This window comes from Symsagittifera roscoffensis, chromosome 6 (genome assembly GCF_963678635.1).
Source record: "Symsagittifera roscoffensis chromosome 6, txSymRosc1.1, whole genome shotgun sequence".
In the NCBI taxonomy this organism is placed as follows: Eukaryota; Metazoa; Xenacoelomorpha; order Acoela; family Convolutidae; genus Symsagittifera; species Symsagittifera roscoffensis.
In genome coordinates, this window is record NC_087067.1 from 10,012,531 (window position 1) to 10,031,471 (window position 18,941).

The 18,941-nt window shown below is 40.5% G+C and overlaps 2 protein-coding genes across 2 annotated transcripts in view; one reads left to right on the forward strand and one right to left on the reverse strand.

Moving 5' to 3' along the window:
* Positions 1-18,941, forward strand: part of LOC134847523 (cyclic nucleotide-binding domain-containing protein 1-like) — a 380,437-nt gene that overhangs the window by 323,769 nt on the left and 37,727 nt on the right. The window lies entirely within an intron of this gene.
* On the reverse strand, positions 359-18,924 carry LOC134847522 (uncharacterized). The gene is made up of 10 exons (XM_063864573.1): positions 18,786-18,924; positions 18,310-18,507; positions 16,679-16,831; positions 15,700-16,405; positions 15,229-15,363; positions 3,177-3,436; positions 2,800-2,876; positions 2,342-2,577; positions 1,797-1,912; positions 359-766 (listed from the first exon to the last, which is right to left on the reverse strand). The coding sequence occupies exons 1-10, from the start codon at positions 18,791-18,793 to the stop codon at positions 499-501; spliced, it is 2,157 nt and encodes a 718-aa protein (XP_063720643.1). The 5' UTR covers positions 18,794-18,924; the 3' UTR covers positions 359-498.

Genomic DNA, 18,941 nt, shown 5'->3' on the forward strand with positions numbered 1-18,941 from the left:
TTCGAAGCATCAAATAAATATAAAATGTTCCATTCTGATGTAGTGGGAACCGCAGTCACTTTTTTCGCGAAATTAAGGAAAAAGCAAAGTAGCTGATTGAGTGATTTAGTCGAACATGCAGAAAAAGGGAACAAAAAAAGCTCAAAAATCAGAGAAACTTATTTTATATAATCAAAAAATAATAATTATATTTCAGAAAAAGACGAGTTGTCATACAATAATAAAGGAAAAAGTATGACACACATAAGAATAATTGGAAAAAGGGATAATTGAAATTTTTAGCCGCATAATAGAAAAAGTCTTCAAATTCAACCCGGATTGGCTTACAGCCAAATAGATGCAGTGCAGCAACCATGCCTTTCTTAATTAAAATTGTCCTCTGGCTTGAAAAATTTATGGAGCATTTAGACTAAATTACCCCCTCTCAAATACTTTTGTTTGTTTCGTGTCTTTCTGTATTGGCGCTATGATAAATACAATTTTTTCAAGTCCATCGATTCAGAAGTAGAAATCAAAATCTTCTCGTTTGCTCGATTCCGGCCTGGCTTCGAATGCAGCTGGCGCTGATTGACTGATTTGATCCTCAAATTGTTGCTCCACATTTACAGCCTCGATGTCTGATTGGCTAATATTAACAGCCTCTTCTAGCTTCTGATTGGTCGATTCAGGAATGACAACAGTTCCTTCGGAGGACATCGTTGGTCTCTCACTCGTTAAAACATACTTCCCAGCCACATTCATTGTTTTCAGTTTGCGCCATAACATTCTAGTAAAACACAGTGAGTAAAATGATTTGAAATACACTAAAACTATTTTTCGGTACGTTCAGTTCAATTCAGTTCTCGTAGAGTTTGGTTTTTTTCCAGAAATGTCCTTGTTTTCTTTGTCAGCTCAGAAAATAGTAGTATCTCTTGTACACAAAACAGTGTCAATTCTCTTGCAAGACAATTTTACATCATTGATACACATTAGAAAAAGTAAGGGCCCTAAAACTGAGCCTTGAGGTACAAAAAACGAAATTGGTTTGTAATTAGAATTTTTACCATCAGTTTCGGCGAATTAATATCTATCAACAGGTTAAATTTTTCAGTAGCTCTGCAATTAAATTATCATGATTTATGTCAAACGTTTTTTAAAGTCAATATACAAAGCAAAATCTGTATTTCGTTTGTCAATTGCTTCACGCATGAATTCATTGAGTTTCGTTAATATATCAACACATGACTTTTTTGGTTGAAATGCAAAGTGTATGACATTTTTCTCTTTGATAAATTTGAGCAATTGATTATAGATAACTCTTTCAAAACTTCCGCGGAAGGATGGCATGATGCTAAATTGCCTGAATTTATCACACTCGTGTCGAACTTTGGCTTCATAAGCTGGGGCAACTTTTGCCATTTTGAAGTGGTTTAGGAAGTAAACAATTAGTAAACGTTCAAAAAAAAGTTTCGTCAAAAATTGGCTTGTAGATGTTATGCTATCATGACAACTAGATTTGTCTTTGAAAAGTTTTTTTTTTGATTTTTTTTGCCATTTTCGTCCGGAAAAAGTGCAAAAAAAAGAAACTTGTAGTTCTATCTGGTAACACTTCAAGAGTTGGGATCTTTGAACTTGACAGCAAGTTGCAAACAAATAATGGCGAAAAAACTATCATATATATTGGGATCAATTGCATTATGAATTATTTTGCAGTCCTTGCAGAATTGGTGGAAGGCTTGAAAAAGAGATTTGGAATTTTTCGATTTTTAGAAAGGCAAGATGTTATGGAGATGCAAAGTTGCTTAAAGTAGACTCACTTTATTTCTATGGGAGAGATGACAGCTTTGGACAGGTGATCATTGAACTCTTTGCCCACCTCAGTAGAGGTCTCGATCACTCGCTCGCACAGTTCACCATACCTCTCTATCTTCTTCTGAACAACAACACGAACAAGTTTTGGTCGATAGCTTAGAATTTGATTACGACTTTTTGTATCGATTTTTATTCCCAAGGACCAGGATGTCCGAAATTGTTAAGCTATCGATGTTAAGCCTACAGATCTCACGTTTATTTCATCCGATTTTCGCATATTTCAGTTTTAATTATGGCCAATTTAATTTTAATTTATTCGTCATCTAACAGGAAACTTTTTAGGATAATTTTTTTCTTCAACTTTTTTAACAATCGAGGACCTTTAAAACCAAAATATCCTCATGGGAACTTAGTTAAAAGTCCTTGATTTTTAAGAGGTCCTCGGTCTTAAAGAAAAAACATTGTCCTGAATGCTGGCCATAGACAAATTCAGCTTCATTTGAAAACGCTCTGGCAAAATTGCTAGGATCTTTTTCTGTCAAAATCTGACCTGGTCCTGTTGTGCTAGTTGTTTGATTGAGTGGGTGAGTGCTTTGGGAACCATGTCGTGTTTCATCTCCTGTCTTATCGAATCTATTCTCTCCATACTTGCAACTATCTCTTCCTTGAGCCCCAAAAGCAGTTCGGCTCTGCTCATTTTACTAACACCACCACTCGGAATATTCTGTTCATCTTCTTGGTGTAATCCAATTTGGCCATCGGAACCTTCGCTGCTGGTTGGGGGCTCTGAAAATACATTAAGAACTAGGAATTGATAAGCTTCCGGTGCAAAACTGCCATAATGATGGCATCATCGGCTCTTTTCCATTATAACTCTCTCAATCTGGTTTAAAAAAAAGTTGTAGTTCCACCATATAAGAGTTTTTGTATTTTAGAGCAGCAATAATTTGCTGGGGGTTATAATGGAAAAAAGCCAGGGCGTCTACCCTACAGGAGTCCAGAACTCACCTCCCAGGAGCGACTGTCTTCTGATCTCTTTCTTCGCCTCGACTCGTCGCTTTAAAGACTTGATCTGCTCGTGCAAACTAAACACACAAAACATCTCTGTGCAGTAGCATTTTAGTGTAATTAAAAAAAACACAAATGTATTATGATTGGTTAAAGTAATGTTTTAAAGGTTTTTTAACCTCTTCAACATAAAAGACTGAAGCCGTGTAACTCCGCGTTTAGCGTTTAAAGGATACCAATTTTTGCTATTTTTTCTATTTTTTGCAAACTTAGTAATAATTTTTGCAATCTACTTAAATTTTGCAAAATTATATTTGGTTTTTGCAAAGTTTTTCAAATTAATTCCAGGAACGTTTACGACTTTCGAATGATCTTACTCTTTATTGTCTTGCAGTATCATCTCAATTTCATTTTCCATCTCGCTGTTACGCAACTCCTCCTCCTCTATTACGTCACCACTACCGCCATCCAAACTGTTCACACCTCCTCGGCTATTTGCCGCTTCGGCCGAGTGGGCCGGCATGGGTAAAAAAGTGCCGGCTGTGAGTAGTCCAGTCACTTCGCTTTCCAGAGAGCCAGACTCCAGTTTTCTTCTCTCGTTCACAGCTAAGTGACGCAGGTAATTGTCGTACTCATTCTTAAATTACAAAACACACATATTTTAGACTACAAAAATAGGTATCAAATTTTGATACCAGCTGCGTAGGATGTACACGCCCTTACTGCACTTGGAATGTAAAATTTGCAAGGATCTTGCAAGCAAATGCAAACTTTGCAAGAATCTTGCACGAATCTTGCAATATTATGCACTCTTCAGAACTACAACCTTGATGCAAAACTTTCTTCTTGAAATCAATCCTTAATAATCCTCCCTTGACCCTTGATTACTGATTGATCGACAAATATCTAAGCATTTTCAACCCGAACCGAGACGCAGCACAAACGTTTGACATAGTGAACTTAAAACGGTAAAAAAAGAAACTTTTTAAGCATAGATTTATCTAATTTTTGGGCAGGGGCTTTTTTAAAGAACAAACTCTTGACGAAGTTACAAGGTGTTTGTTCGCGGAATCTGGTGAATTTGTGCAATTTGAAATATGTTAAAAAACTTGTCTCTGCATTTCAGTGACCCGCACACACCAAACAGTGCGCCTATCTAGTGCATAGTTTGTCCTCGAAATGGGTGAATTTATATTTGTAACCCATTTATACTATATCTACGTTTTCGTTAGTTTTTTTTGTTACGTTATAGCAATTGACGGTACTCGTTTAGAAGTATGGCCCCGTTAAAAACCTCGCTTAGAAGTATGGTCCAGAAAAACTCCATTTAAAAGTTAGACATAAAAGTTTTAAAGTAGTGTCTAAGTTTTGTCAATGAATTGATACTTGCAATAATTTAGTTTTATAGTAAATTTTGGGGCAAATCCAACGAAAAAATGTTTAGAAGCTTTCTTTTTGTTTTCATCCACTCAAAGTACTTCAAGAATAACTTAAATTTTTCTAAACGAAATTTTGAGTGGGATTCATCAAAAACGGCGGGACATAACTTCTAAGCAAGTACCTAATTGACTTATTGGGTCTCTATGCAATACAATATACCTTGTAGAATTGGTGACTCTACTGTAGTACATGCTATAGTAACCTGATTGTAAGATTAATTCGTCATTAAGTTAAGTAGGACAGCAAACAAAGGGTAAAGTTCGAAATAGTTCAATCTTCGAAAATATTGTCCCTCCTATGCCAGAAAACAAAATTTGACAAAATCGGCGGACCCCCCCCAAGTCGGAACTAAGAGAGCTTATGTTATGAAATTCAGAGGAGCGATACTAGAGATGATTTGACCCGGGCATACAAAAAACGGGACCCCTCAGACCCTTGGGGGGCAAGTGATAACGGTCCCCGGAAGTGTAAATGGCCCTATCAGAACTCGGAAACTAGCGGCGGTGTTGGGCTCAAATTCTAGTATGTTGTAGGCCTAGTTGATGGAAGCTTAATTTTGGAACCCCAGACCCCTAAGACCTCCACTTCCGGTTTTATGCCCAAAGTAGGCAAACCCACCCCTAACTTCGGGAAGTCGTTTCTCGGCCTCCAATGATCGCAGGGAGCTGAAACTTGGAGGGATGATAGGTAGTGGCAAGATAAATCTTGTATTATAATTTGAACTAATTCCGGCGGCTGGACCGGCATTATTAGCATTTGGAAAAACACCCCATAGAGCGGAAATTGGCAATTTACGCGACATAATGAGCGAGGGCATATCGATTTTAATGCGGCAGTGGACATAAGATACGGACCCGGAAAAAAGACCCCTTGTGAGTGAAAACCCTCCGGCGACTCCTTCCGGTGTTAATAGCTTTTCCTGGGAAAAAGGATAATGGACCTCAGAAATGGTATAATTGTGGAGTATTAACAGGATATGGATGAAACTTGGTAGTTAGGACCCCCATGGGATTCTGAACCCAAATATGGAAGTTTGGCCCCGGTTGACCCCTGGGTGACCTTAAAGTGACATTTGGGCATCGTGACCCCAAAATTGCATGGAAAGCTCCAATATTAACACCGGAAAGGGGCGCATTTCCCAGCCCAACCCCTGGAAATGAGAATGGGTCACCTTGCTAAAAATTGGGGGAAATACTTATATATTGAGAACTAGAGCAGAAGCTGATAGAGATATAGCTTTTACATTGCAACCTTGGAGTAGAGGATTTAATTCAAATGGACTTGGTAAATAATGAGGTCAGTTTAGCTTGGCGAATGTGCTATTAATAGAATATCAGTCAGGGTAAAAGAAAAGTAGTCCCAGAAGAAATTGATTGTAATAGTACCGCGGCATGAAAGTTAAGTTTCCTAAATAGTATGAATGGACGAGAAATCTACTTGGCTCTCCGGAGGTGACTTTTTGGCTTAATTTGACCCCTAATAGACGAACTACGTTCCCCTGATAGCTGGAAGGTCGGGATTGGAATAGAGTACAGATAGAATTTTTAGATGCCTGAAATTAGTTAGCTACCCATGAAAAGGGCCTTCCCCTACCCTTGGGAGGTCGGAACGTTAACGGGATTTTTAAGATAAAGGCCTTGGGAATAAAGATTGAGTAAACATAGCATGGTTTGGAGGTTGAGTTGAACTCGAAAGCTGAAATTCACAGAGTTCAGGAATTGGTTGATTAGAATCGTATGACATTTGTTTGCTTGGTCAAATTGTGACAGCTACCGCATACCGGGTATCTAATAAGTGTGAAACGAATGATAAAAGAAACCAAAGTTGGCACGTGGCAGAGTTGACAGTAGGAGGGATATAGTCGGACGGGTGTGCGGACGGGTGATTTAAGCGGATGTCAGGACTGATAGGGAATGGCGTGACTTAACTACAACTAAGTGTAAAGAAAGATAAGGAATTGGAGGGTACCGGAGAGCCTGTAAGAGTCGGATGAATTAATGCGAGCGAATCGAATAGTTGGTTCTCAGTTAGTTAGAGAACATTTTGGGCTACAAGCTAAGGTAGTCGCTTGATTCTCAAAGTAAAGTGAGAACGAGTTGGAAGACTTGTTAACGTGGATGTAGATTAGTTAGTGAATGTTAGTTAGGATATCTAGAGGATAGCGGAATTGTTGTTGAACGATTGATATTGAAAAAAGTTCTCGAGGAGAACGTTAGTTAGTAGTTAGGTGTTAATTGAACTGCAGGAGGCAGTTGGTTTAAATAATAGTAATCGCAAACCCGTTTCTTAAATTGAAAGATTAATTTATATTACAGCCAATTATAGGCTACTCTGTATTTGTTTATATTCATTTCTTACTTTATTCTTACTCTTGGAATTGTTGTTGCGATCGATTATTGATTGACGGGTGAGATACAGTCGGAGGAGCACGAATCACGGGGCGAGCAGCATAGTACAGTACAGAGCAGCCAACCACCAAATCAACCCTTTTGGGATTGTGAACAGTACTGGGAATCGGTTGCCCCACTGACCTCAGTACAAAAGGGGAACATATTGCGGCGGTGTGAAATAGCGAGCAAGTTCGGCCTATAGATATTGTGAATTCCCCCACGTTTACAGTGGCGCTCCTGGGTGGGCCAATTCTGGATTGCAGTTGCACAGAGGGTGTGTGTTGCTATTTGACGATATGGAAGAACAGGACCGGCGGCTGATTGCTGAAGCGGCAGTTGCAGCAGCGAACGCGCTGGACAGACAACAAGGCGTATTTGGATTCGGGACAATACGGCCGGATCGTTTTCTTTCCAGTACCTATCAAAACTGGGCAGACTGGAGAAAGCATTTCGCTTGGGTCGCGGACGCCAACCGCTGGGAGGACGAGCAGGCCAGGATGGTCCTGCCAACCTGTTTCATGAGCTGGGCGTTGGACGAAATTACAAGCATGACAGCCCACTTTTGAGAAGAGATCGAGGGCTATGACGAGCCAACGTTGGCTAGGATGCTCGCCGAACTCGATCACAGGATGATGCCGTTTCCGACGCACGCATGCGCCCGAGCGGAGTTCAAAAGTCTGATGCAAGGTGAAAAGGAGGGTCTTAGGGAGTTCTCCAGACGAGTCCGGTCCCTTGGGGATGTAGCCAATGTGAACATCGGATCCCAAGCTAGAGATGACATGAACCGTGAGCAGTTCATCGACGGGCTGTTTGATGCGGAGCTCCAAGACCAGCTCTTGCGGGAAGATTTGGGGAGCCTCGCTCAGGCCGTTGCTCGGGCCCAAGCCCTGGAGCAAGTCAACAAGACGTCACGGACCAGAAACAGAAAGAGGCTGCATTTCGTGAGAGTGGCCGAGAATGTACCAGAGCAGGGGGCAGAGGCTAGTCGCGGTGCTGGTGGACAGAGCAATCGGCTGCCACATGTCGGGACCAATTTGGGACGACAGGAGGCGGTCACTGATCTTCAAATCGACCAATTGGTGAGTGTCCAGAGTGATCTTCTGAAACAGATGCAGAATATGACGTCTATGATGGGTAGGTTTGTCAATTCTATTATTCCTGCCCCCCACTCGAAGAATCTATCCCGCCCTGACCAAACCCAACGAAACCGGCAGCTCTTTGACCCTTAACCGGGCGAGGACCGTCGGAGTTACCAGAACAGTGGAGTCGGACGCTACGGGATGAAAAGCCAGGCACCCTGTGGCGACTGCTATACATGTGGTCAGCCAGGACACTTTGCGAAGGAGTGTCTGAGAAAGGCTTCGGTTCATTTAAACTACCGAGGGCCGGGGGCAATGAGCGAGTTCAAAATAGGCTTTGTGCCGGCCGACGTACAGAGACTACAGGCACCGAAGCGAAACGAGACGACTTACGGTTCGTGTAGAGGCAGCCACAACGAGTGGCCGAAACAAAATGTAGACAGTAAAACACTAAGGGAACAGGGACAAGTACTGTAGATTTTGGAACGAATACCTCGTGTCACAGAGGTCTCTCCCGGGCGAGAAACGAGGGAGAAACCACGAGTCGAGCAAGTGGGAATTAGTCACGATACCTCCGGATCCCGTGGAGTAGTCGTAGATGGAGAAACCAAGCCGAGACCTTGCTAGATACGGGGGCAACGACTGACCTCATTCGTACAGATGTAGCTCGAGATCTCTTAGACTCGTCTGAGATTGAGCCATATCGGGGCAGACTAGAGACAGCAGATGGACAGGAAATGAAGGTGGATGGATGTATCACCGCCCGTCTGAAATTGGGGGCCGGTGACAAAGATCTTGATATGCTAGTTGTTCCAAAACTGAAAGCAGGAATGGTTTTGGGACTTCGATCACTGAAGGAAAATCGGTGCACATTGACGTTCAGCCATGATGAAGATTTCATGTGGACGGGAGTGAAAGAGTGTTCCCATACGTTATCTGCCACCCAATGCATCCCCGAAGCGGATGCTCTTGAACCCCCATGATCCAGGAGGGAAGAGTGGAGAAGGCGATTCGAGTAACGAGAAGAGGAGGCATTTGATAGCGAAGATAGCAGCTTCCGTCGAGCAATCCGACGGAGTCCCATCCGATGAAGATGGATGGCCAGCTAGTTTTGACGATCACTCAGCGGGAGCGATTTGCGAAAACATGGACGATGAAAAAATTGGGGGTTGTCCCAAAGCGATCTAGTTAGAAGAGGTACTGCGAAAGTAAAGAACTACAAGTGTATTGGAAACAGTTGCAAGTGTCAACGAGACAACTACGAATGAAGAAGTCGAAAGCGAGTCGATTCGATGGAAACAAACGCCAGGCGGAGTTGTGAAGACGCAGAGAGAAGATGAAGCGATTTCTCAAGTATTCTACTGGGCAGAACTGTGCGATGAGATGATTGATATGCCGTCACTAGGAACAAACATCATTCTGAAGGAGGAGGTCATGCAGTATGGACTTGAAACACTGGCCTACTGGTCAAGATGGGATGAGTTGAGTATTAAAGATGGAGTACTCTACAAAAAATGGTTTCAGCAAGATTGCTCGATGCCAAACCTTCTGACAATAGTTCCAGCAGCAGGACGAAATGAAATCTTCGGACAGTTTGATTCAATGGAGACCAGAGGAGGACAGCTTGGAACCGAGAAGATGTTGGCGAAGATACGACGACGATATTGGTGGCCGACGATGAGGACGGATGTCGAAAGAAAAGTCCAGTGGTGCTTAAGCCAAGCAGCACAGATTGCCAGTGGAAAAAGGAAGCGAGCTGCGGTTCAGGCCCCAATTGATCCCGGAATCAGATTCAGTACGATGGCAGTGGACATATTGGGTCCAATGACGATGGCGACACGAGTAGCAGAGCGAAACATGTGCTTGTTTTGACGGATCTTTTCACGATGTATGCGATTGCAGTCCCTCTTGTATCAACAGATGCATCAGACGTGGCTCAAGCAATTGTGGAACATTGGGTACTGAAGTTTAGAACTCCCAATTCTTTGCGTGCGGACCAGGGAAAAGTCTTTGGCAGTAAATGATCAAGGAGATGTGCCGACTCTTGGGAATTGATGTAAGCCCGACTTTGCCATACAAACCCGAAGGTAGAGAGTTGACAGGGCGATATAACGATAAGTTGACGAAGGTGATTTCAAAGTACTGAGCGGAGAACCCAAAGACGTGGGATACGATGTTGCCGTATTTGAATTTTGTGTACAACACGACTATTCATCAGACGACGGGAGCGGCGCCATTCAGTCTGGTTCATGGTCAGTAGTGCCAGTACCCCATTGACCTGTTCTACGCGAAACCTCACGACGAAGTGCTCATAGCAGTGCCAGAGAAATCCTTGGGACGGTCCAACGACAACAGGAGGATCAGTACTGGAAGAAAGTTCATGGAGAACCATACGCAGCTGGAGATAAATTCAAGTCGAGGAAGCACTTTGATCCATGGGAAGGACCTTATGTTGTGATGGCCAAGCTGTCCGAAGTCAGGTACAAGATGGCAAAGGAGTCAACTCCTAGCAAAGTCAAGTTGTTGCACTTCAACATGCTGAAGCGATTCAAAGAAGAGACGGCACAGTCAGATGAGGCTACTAGCAGCAAGCGACCGACACCCTATCGATCGGTTAACTTCCTCGATGACCCGGAGATATATGATGGAAATGAGTTGTTAAGGGTGAACAACGGGGAGGGTTTTAGTCATGATCCAGGCCCACGAGGTGTACCAGTGAGATTGTTGCCTGTGAAAAATCGAGCAGTCGAACCACAATTTAATCCGCCCGGGAGAAATGTGCTAATTCTGGAGATGCCTGAACATTTCGCTGATCCATCACGAATGATGCGGGAAGTGGCTAGAAGGGAAGAAGATGCAATTGAGGCATACGATACGACGGAGCTGGAGGTCAGAAGGGAACAGGAGCCAGCGAATCTACCCTGTGAGGAGGAAGACAGACCAGCTGGCGAGGTGATGGCTGCCAAACCGGTGATGGAAATTGGAAGTGCAGATGATGGCGGTCGATCAACTCGAGTAAGGAGACCACCTGTACGGTTTGGAATCGACGAGTTTCTGAGTTAACACTTACAAAGGTAGACTGTCTCTTTTTATCTCATTAGTTGCTGCTTAGTTACATTGAGTGCGATCCCACCTGAACTGTTGTGCAGACGATTGATAGTGATGATTATGATTGTGAAAGGGTTGGATCGTACACTGAAGAGTAAAATTACTTCAGGTACGTCCCCTCTTAGGTTACTCTTTGTGCTATGTCATTGTTTATTTAACGTCGTTTAACTGTTGGGTCCGCAATATTTTAAGGGTAAAACTTTAAAGGGAGGGAAAACGACTAAGTGTTAGGGAGCACGGCGAAGCAAAGAGTTATGTAACTTATCATAAGGCCTTGTTAGGAGTTACTTTTAGCCTTATTCGGGAGAATAATAGACTAGAAGGGAAGATTGTAGAATTGGTGATTCTACTGTAGTACATGCTATAGTAACCTGAGCGTAAGATTAATTCGTCATTAAGTTAAGTAGTACAGCAAACAAAGGGTAAAGTTCGAAATAGTTCAATCTTCGAAAATATTGTCCCTCCTATGTCAGAAAACAAAATTTGACAAAATCGGCGAACCCCCCCCCAAGTCGGAACTAAGAGAGCTTATGTTATGAAATTCAGAGGAGCGATACTAGAGATGATTTGACCCGGGCATACAAAAAACGGGACCCCTCAGACCCTTGGGGGCAAGTGATAACGGTCCCCGGAAGTGTAAATGGCCCTATCAGAACTCGGAAACTAGCGGCGGTGTTGGGCTCAAATTCTGGTATGTTGTAGGCCTAGTTGATGGAAGCTTAATTTTGGAACCCCAGACCCCTAAGACCTCCACTTCCGGTTTTATGCCCAAAGTAAGCAAACCCACCCCTAACTTCGGGAAGTCGTTTCTCGGCTTCCAATGATTGCAGGGAGCTGAAACTTGGAGGGATGATAGGTAGTGGCATGATAAATCTTGTATTATAATTTGAACCAATTCCGGCGGCTAGACCGGAATCTATTAGCACTTGGAAAAACACCCTCTAAGACCGGAAATAGGCAAATTACGCGAAATAATGAGCGAGGGCATATCGATTTTAATGCGGCAATGGACATAAGATACAGACCCCAAAAAAAGACCCCTTGTTAGTGAAAACCCTCCGGCTAATCCTTCCGGTGTTAATAGCCTTTCCTGGGAAAAGTGATAATGGACCTTAGAAATGGTATTACTTGTGGAGTATTAACAAGATATGGATGAAACTTGGTAGTTAGGACCCGCATGGGATTTTGAACCCAAATATGGAAGTTTGGCCCCGGTTGAACCCTGGGTGACCTTAAGTTGACCTTTGGGCATTGTGACCCCAAAATTGCATGGAAAGCTCCAGTATTAACATCGGAAAATGGCGCATTTCCCAGCCCAACCCCTGGAAATGAGAATAGGTCACCTTGCTAAAAATTGGGGGGAAAACTTATATATTGAGAACTAGAGCAGAAGCTGATAGAGATATAGCTTTTACATTGCAACCTTGGAGTACAGGCTTTAATTCAAATGGACTTGGTAAATAATGGGGTCAGTTTAGCTTGACAAATGTGCTATTAATAGAATATCAGTCAGGGTAAAAGAAAAGTAGTCCCAGAAGAAATTGATAGTAATAGGACCGCGGCATGAAAAGTAAGTTTCCTAAATAATATGAATAGACGGGAAATCTACTTGGCTCTCCGGAGATGACTTTTTGGTTTAATTTGACCCCTAATAGACGAACTACGTTCCCCTGATAGCTAGAAGGTCGGGATTGGAATAGAGTACAGATAGAAATTTTAGATGCCTGAAATTAGTTAGCTACCCATGAAAAGGGCCTTCCCCTACCCTTGGGAGGTCGGAACATTAACGGGATATTTAAGATAAAGGCCTTGGGAATAAAGATTGAGTAAACATAGCATGGTTTGGAGGTTGAGTTGAACTCGAAAGCTGAAATTCACAGAGTTCAGGAATTGGTTGATTAGAATCGTATGACATTTGTTTGCTTGGTCAAATTGTGACAGCTACCGCATACCGGGTATCGAATAAGTGTGAAAAGATTAATAAAAGAAACCGAAGTTGGCACGTGGCAGAGTTGACAGGAGGAGGGATATAGTCGGACGGGTGTGCTGACGGGTGATTTAGGCGGATGTCAGGACTGATAGGGAATGGCGTGACTTAACTAAAACTAAGTGTAAAGAAAGATAAGGAATTGGAGGTTACTGGAGAGCCTGTAAGAGTTAGATGAATTATTGCGAGCGAATCGAATAGTTGGTTCTCAGTTAGTTAGAGATCATTTTGGGCTACAAGCTAAGGTAGTCGCTTGATTCTCAAAGTAAAGTGAGAACGAGTTGGAAGACTTGTTAACGTGAATGTAGATTAGTTAGTGAATCTTAGTTAGGCTATCTAGAGGATAGCGGAATCGTTGTTGAACGATTGATATTGAAAGAAGTTCTCGAGGAGAACGTTAGTTAGTAGTAAGGTGTTAATTGAACTGCAGGAGGCAGTTGGTTTAAATAATATTAATCGGGAACCCCTTTCTTTAATTTAGTGATTAATTTATATTTAAGCCAATCATAGGCTACTCTGTATTTTGTAATATTCATTTTTGAATTCATTCTTATTATTGGAATTTTTGTTGCAATCGATTATTGATTGACTGGTGAGATACAGTCGGAGGAGCACGAATCACGGGGCGAGCAGCATAGTACAGTACAGAGCAGCCAACCACCAAATCAACCCTTTGGGGATTGTGAACAATACTGGGAATCGGTTGCCCCGCTGACCTCAGTACAAAAGGGGAACATATTGCGGCGGTGTGAAATAGCGAGCAAGTTCGGCCTTTAGATATTGTGAATTCCCCCACGTTTACGTACCTTTACCACAATTTAGGTCCAAAAATCTCAAAAATTTTGCCTTATTTGAAGAATTTTTTGAATGTGTTATGTATGTCACGACAGACAATTTTCTTGAATGCTGCTTCAATGGTCTTCATTTTACGTTTATTTGTGGTGTCTGATTACATGAGGATGCCTGGAAATAAAATTATTCCACCTGGGACTTTAAGAAGTTCTAGTTCTTTCTTAGAACTTACAGAAGCCGAGCGGAATCAAAAATTGACCGAAGGACAAAAAAAGAAAACCCAATTTTGTATTCCAAAAAAATTAACAACATACAAAACAATTGGACCAAAGCAAAACGCAGGTTTTTTCAACGACTGAATAAATTGCTTTGGATTCATGTTTTAAGGGTTTTTGTCGACTCAAAACAAAAAGATTTGAAACCAGAAAACATCGACAAACGTCTGATTTTGCACAAAGTGTTTTTTTTTCAATTACAGTAAACTATTTGAATAGACCTTCATTAGCTTTTTTGATTAAGTTTCAGCCCAGTGCAATTAAAAATTTTTGTCTAACCATCTTTCATATCCAGAATATCTTAATCGACGTTTGTACTCCCTGTCAATATCGCTCCCGTTCCTACCGGGCGAGTAGACAATTTGTATTCAGGTGTGCTTTTGTATTTTCTACTATTTGGTAAACGGAAAGTTAAGTAACATGTTCGTCTTAATATCATTTAAAGCAGGGGTGGATTTAGGGGTGACGCCCCTTCTTTCAGGGTTTCGACCACCTGCCAACCCAAAGGGTCCCCCTTTGTACTAATTTGAGATATCCATTTTTGGCTTACGGACCCTACAACTTTTCTGAAGGCGCCTTGTGCGCCAATATATTCTAATTTTGAGGGGGGAGCGCACGCCGAAAAGACAAAATTTTTATGTCAAATTTCTCAAAAAGTGCCTAAAAACTCTTTTTTGGCCTTTTTTATTTATAATTTTGGCTGTATATTTTATTTATATTTGACTGTATATTTTTTAAAATCCCCCCTCCCCCCGAGAAAATCTTAGATCCGCCCCTGATTTAAAGACTTCTCAGCCGTATCTGGACCGATGTGAAAAATTTACTTGAATAGTTTTTTCGGTTTTGACAAAAAACTTGGTTTAAAAATGGGACATGTTGGCCCAAGTTAGATTCTAAAGCTTGAATCTAAAGATATAATTGAAAAATGAAACAGTTTTTAAATATGGGTCTCTTAATATTTCCACCTTTTTGCAAAAGTTGAAGATTCGTTACAAGGTACAAAATTCACAGGTGCTTAACCTTCGAGTGAATTCTTTATAGGATGGCAATTCGTTACAAGGTTCCTTAGGGGGGTTAGTTAAAGAAATCCTTGAAAATTTTTGTTGTTTTTTATTATACTTTTTTGCTCTTGCTGTTCATTTGCAACAAATAGGGCAAATAACTTCACTATTTTAAAATCAGCAGATAAATTAATGGGCGGGGAGGATGATTTAAAGTTTGATACGAGCATGGAACTCATTAACAACAAATGTGCGACTAGAAAAATTATGTGAAACGCATTCTAGTTAACTCTCAAAATCACTCTGTGAGGCGGGGGGGGGGGGGTATTTTTTTCGTTTGCGGGCTGAACAAGATACCTTGATGACAGTGAGCACGGGTCCGAAGATGGGAGAGTCCTTGATTAGGTCGTCCCACACTCTCCCGTGGGCAAACACCTTCTCCAGATTGGGACCGGGGGAACGCATTGTACGCGATGGAAGAGACGTCAACAGCTAAAAAATATAACGAATCGAAATTGTGTTAATCAATTTCACCGTCTAGAGTTTCTCGACTATTTTTACCATTTCTGTCCTGAAAGCGTATTTATTTAAAAAAAACTATTTATTACAATTTTTTCTTTCGTTAGCGATTTTAGGAAACATTTGTGCTGTATAGTTTATGGTCTCCATATATCAAGAATTTCTGTTTTTTTTTTCACGTCTTGTCATCAAAATTTAGTTTAATAGTAATTGATTTTAGTGGTACATTATTTGTTGGGACCATAATCTCAAAATACCTTTCAAAAAATCTTCTACGCTTTGTAGAGACTTGCAAAAAGAGAGTTTCACCTTTTTCAATTTGTCTTTGTAGTATTTTGCAGCCATACTGTTGGAAACGACTTTCACTTCATGCGTATCAAAATTCATAACTCGTCCCTGGAATCTCGTCAGACCCGAAAACTGATCCTTCTTAGTCGCCCCGTAGAAATGTGACGTCAGAAATTTACTCATCCCCTCCCCTGGAGTTCCTGGGGGTGTTGGGGAATGCGACGGTTTCTTATACACCTCAATTTTGGGTAACTTCAGTTCGCCTGGTTGAAGTTCCTCGATTTGAGGCGCTAGATTCCAACGACTTCCCAGATTTGGTTTTGGATCGTGAACAACAGATGCATCCCGAATAGTCGAGTTTTCGGCTTCGTAGATTCCCAAATCTTCGTCCGACATGTAAGATTTTCTGTCCGTTTCGGGTACTTCATCGTTTCGAGGAATTGCATTGTCTTCAAGTTCCGTGATTTCGAGTTCATCTGACTTTTCATTTCTCGGTTTAGCAGAGCTTGTTGTCGGTTTTGAAGAACGCGACGTTTGTTTTTCTTCGTCTTCAAAAACGGTCGAGAGTAAGTTGTTTGCTCCTGCCGTTCGCATTACGAACTCTTGTAGGGCATGACCCATGTTTTTGTAGTCATTTGATGACCTTGAAGGTCTTTTGTTCACTTTTTTGGTGTTTTTTGGCGGCAGTGGTTTCGAGTATTTGTCACCCCATTTCGGTTCAATATCCCTAACAAACATTGAATGTTTAATAATTATAATAGTCAAATAGAATTTAAAAAATTGCAAATCAATTGTAAGCAATCAAATAATACTTGAAATATCAGATAATATTTAGTTTTTTGAACTTAATTGTTCCAAAAACGGAAAAAAAAATAAAAACAAACAGTAAATAGCGAAAAGTCTTCCGTCAGAGATGTCGTTTTTCAGGAAAAAAATAAACAAAGAGACGGAAACTTTAGCCACTTGACCAGTATCCCCAAAATATTGCTAGAACAATTACCCTAGTTGTGGTGGCACCATAGCGTTGAGATGTCGTTCATTGAGATGACCTTTAGTGAAGTGGTCTATGTTAGTCCGTTGACCCCTGCTGACCTCACTCACAATGCGAGAGAGGTCATTCTGCATGGAGTGCGAAGACACCCTGTTCACTATGCTGAAAAAGAAGGAGAAATTTCCGAATAAGTTCGATATTCTTTCTTTAAGCATTTCAATTTTTATTAGCATTTCAAAAGTAATTTTTTTGTCGGGAACTCTAGCTTAAAAAAGATTTAAGCTGTAATCAGTTTTTGTTAATTTAAGGGTGTTTGAAATTAGAATTTTGGCCAATTTGGGATAGTTAACACGCAATATTTGGCGGACTAAATCGTTCAAAATTGAACTAAAGTAAGACATTTGGTCTTCTTAATTTACATAAGCGTGCGGGGGGGGGGGGGTAAAATCCAGAAAAAAGATGAAAACAAAACTTTCTCTCATTAATTTTATCAATTTCGAAAACTTTTTAATTGATTTTAAAATGCAGTCGGAACCTTCACAGATTCGCCTTACGTACGAATTGTCTTATTGTTCCAATTTGTGAAGAAACTGAAGGAATTTTTGTGCTCTATTCTAATGTCCAAAATTACAAGTTCTTAACTAGCAATTTTTTACTGCATCTTTGTTTATTTTTCGAAAACATGTTGATTTTTTCAGCTCAAATTTAAAAATATTTAAGCTGTGCTCGTTTTTTTGTGATTGTATGCTTGTTTTTGGCCAATTTGGGGCAAGTAACGCGCGATGTATTTGTGCGGATTAGATTAATCCGTCTTAGAAATTGTTCCAAATTGAAATGAGACATGCACTTTGTTCTATTTAAAAAGTCGCCGTACGGAAATATAACTCTTTGTACTTCACACTTTGCGTTGGGGATGTTTTTCGAAAACAAATCTCAAACATAAACTCAGTTTTTTTAAATTTTTCATCCAGTGTTTTGAAGCAAACACTACTCTATAGACCTTTAAAAGCGATCGGAATAACTTGTCAAAAATTGTGGATAAATAAGCAAATAATGTCAAAAGATTCTGCAAAGCAATTCTCTGGTCTATTGCTTCTCCTTTAAAAAGTTTTGAACAAAACATATAGCCGAACCAAGCGAAAGTATTTGTTATAGTTTTATAGTCTATTTCTACAAATGTTTTATACTAGTCCACTTGCTGTTTAACACTTTTAAAAAAGCTGGACCATTCCTTGCTGTTTTCGAGTCATTGATTCATTTTACACTGACTAATTTTGTTTGAACGCTTTCGTACCATCTTAAAAATATCAGTGGCTTGAGTTCAAATTTAAAAAAAAATCACTTTTTTTGAAATTTTTATGATTAGGATTTTTCTCAATAAAAACTTTTTGCAAATATTGGTTGGAGTTTTCTGTTGTGCTGCTTGCACAGCAAGCAGATCCTTTACAAATTTTTGAAAAAGTATTCTCCGAAACACTTGCATATATCGAATATCATGGGAACAAAAAATTGCATTTCTTTATTCCGACAAGCTAAGCTCAACAAAACTGAGTCGAATACGGAACGGTTTGTTTTTTTTTAAACTTAATGTAATCGATTCAGTCTGTTAGTTTGCAATTGCAATTTCATTTTGAACTCACTATTTAGGTTGTTTTGGTGGTTTGGGCGCTGCTTTCGTCTGCTGGGAAACGACTTCCACTTTCAAGTTCTTCGAAATGAGCGGTTTTTTCACATCGGCATCTGCTTTATAGTCTGATTTTGGCTTACCAGTTCCCGAGGAACCTCCATAAAGTTTGAAATCAGCCGGGAAAGCCAAATCTTTTGGCTTAACAGCCAGGCTATAAGCAAAAAATATATATATTTAGGGACTCAATTAACTTCCCTATAAAATCCGTAAGACTATACAGAAAAATCAGCCTATTGCTAGTGCAAGGTTCCAAAAACAAATTTTCAAGTATTATTGAAATGAACTTGACAATTAATCTACCAAACATTACCATAAAGGGGATGTAAGATTTCATAGAAAACACCAAGATTAAAAAATCAGAAAAAAATGGATGGAACTTTTTTCAAATGAGTCCGCTGGGCTTAAAATTTTTTAAAAGTAGGTACAAACCTTGTCATCTTGTCTTGATATCAGATTTCTCTTACATAACGAAAAAAAAATTGCTTTAGATTTATTGAATGCAGTTGTATATATAAACACAGATGTCAAAAATGTTGTTCTGTGCTACGAAAGAGCGCACGTTGGTATATGCGAAGCAAGGCTGCT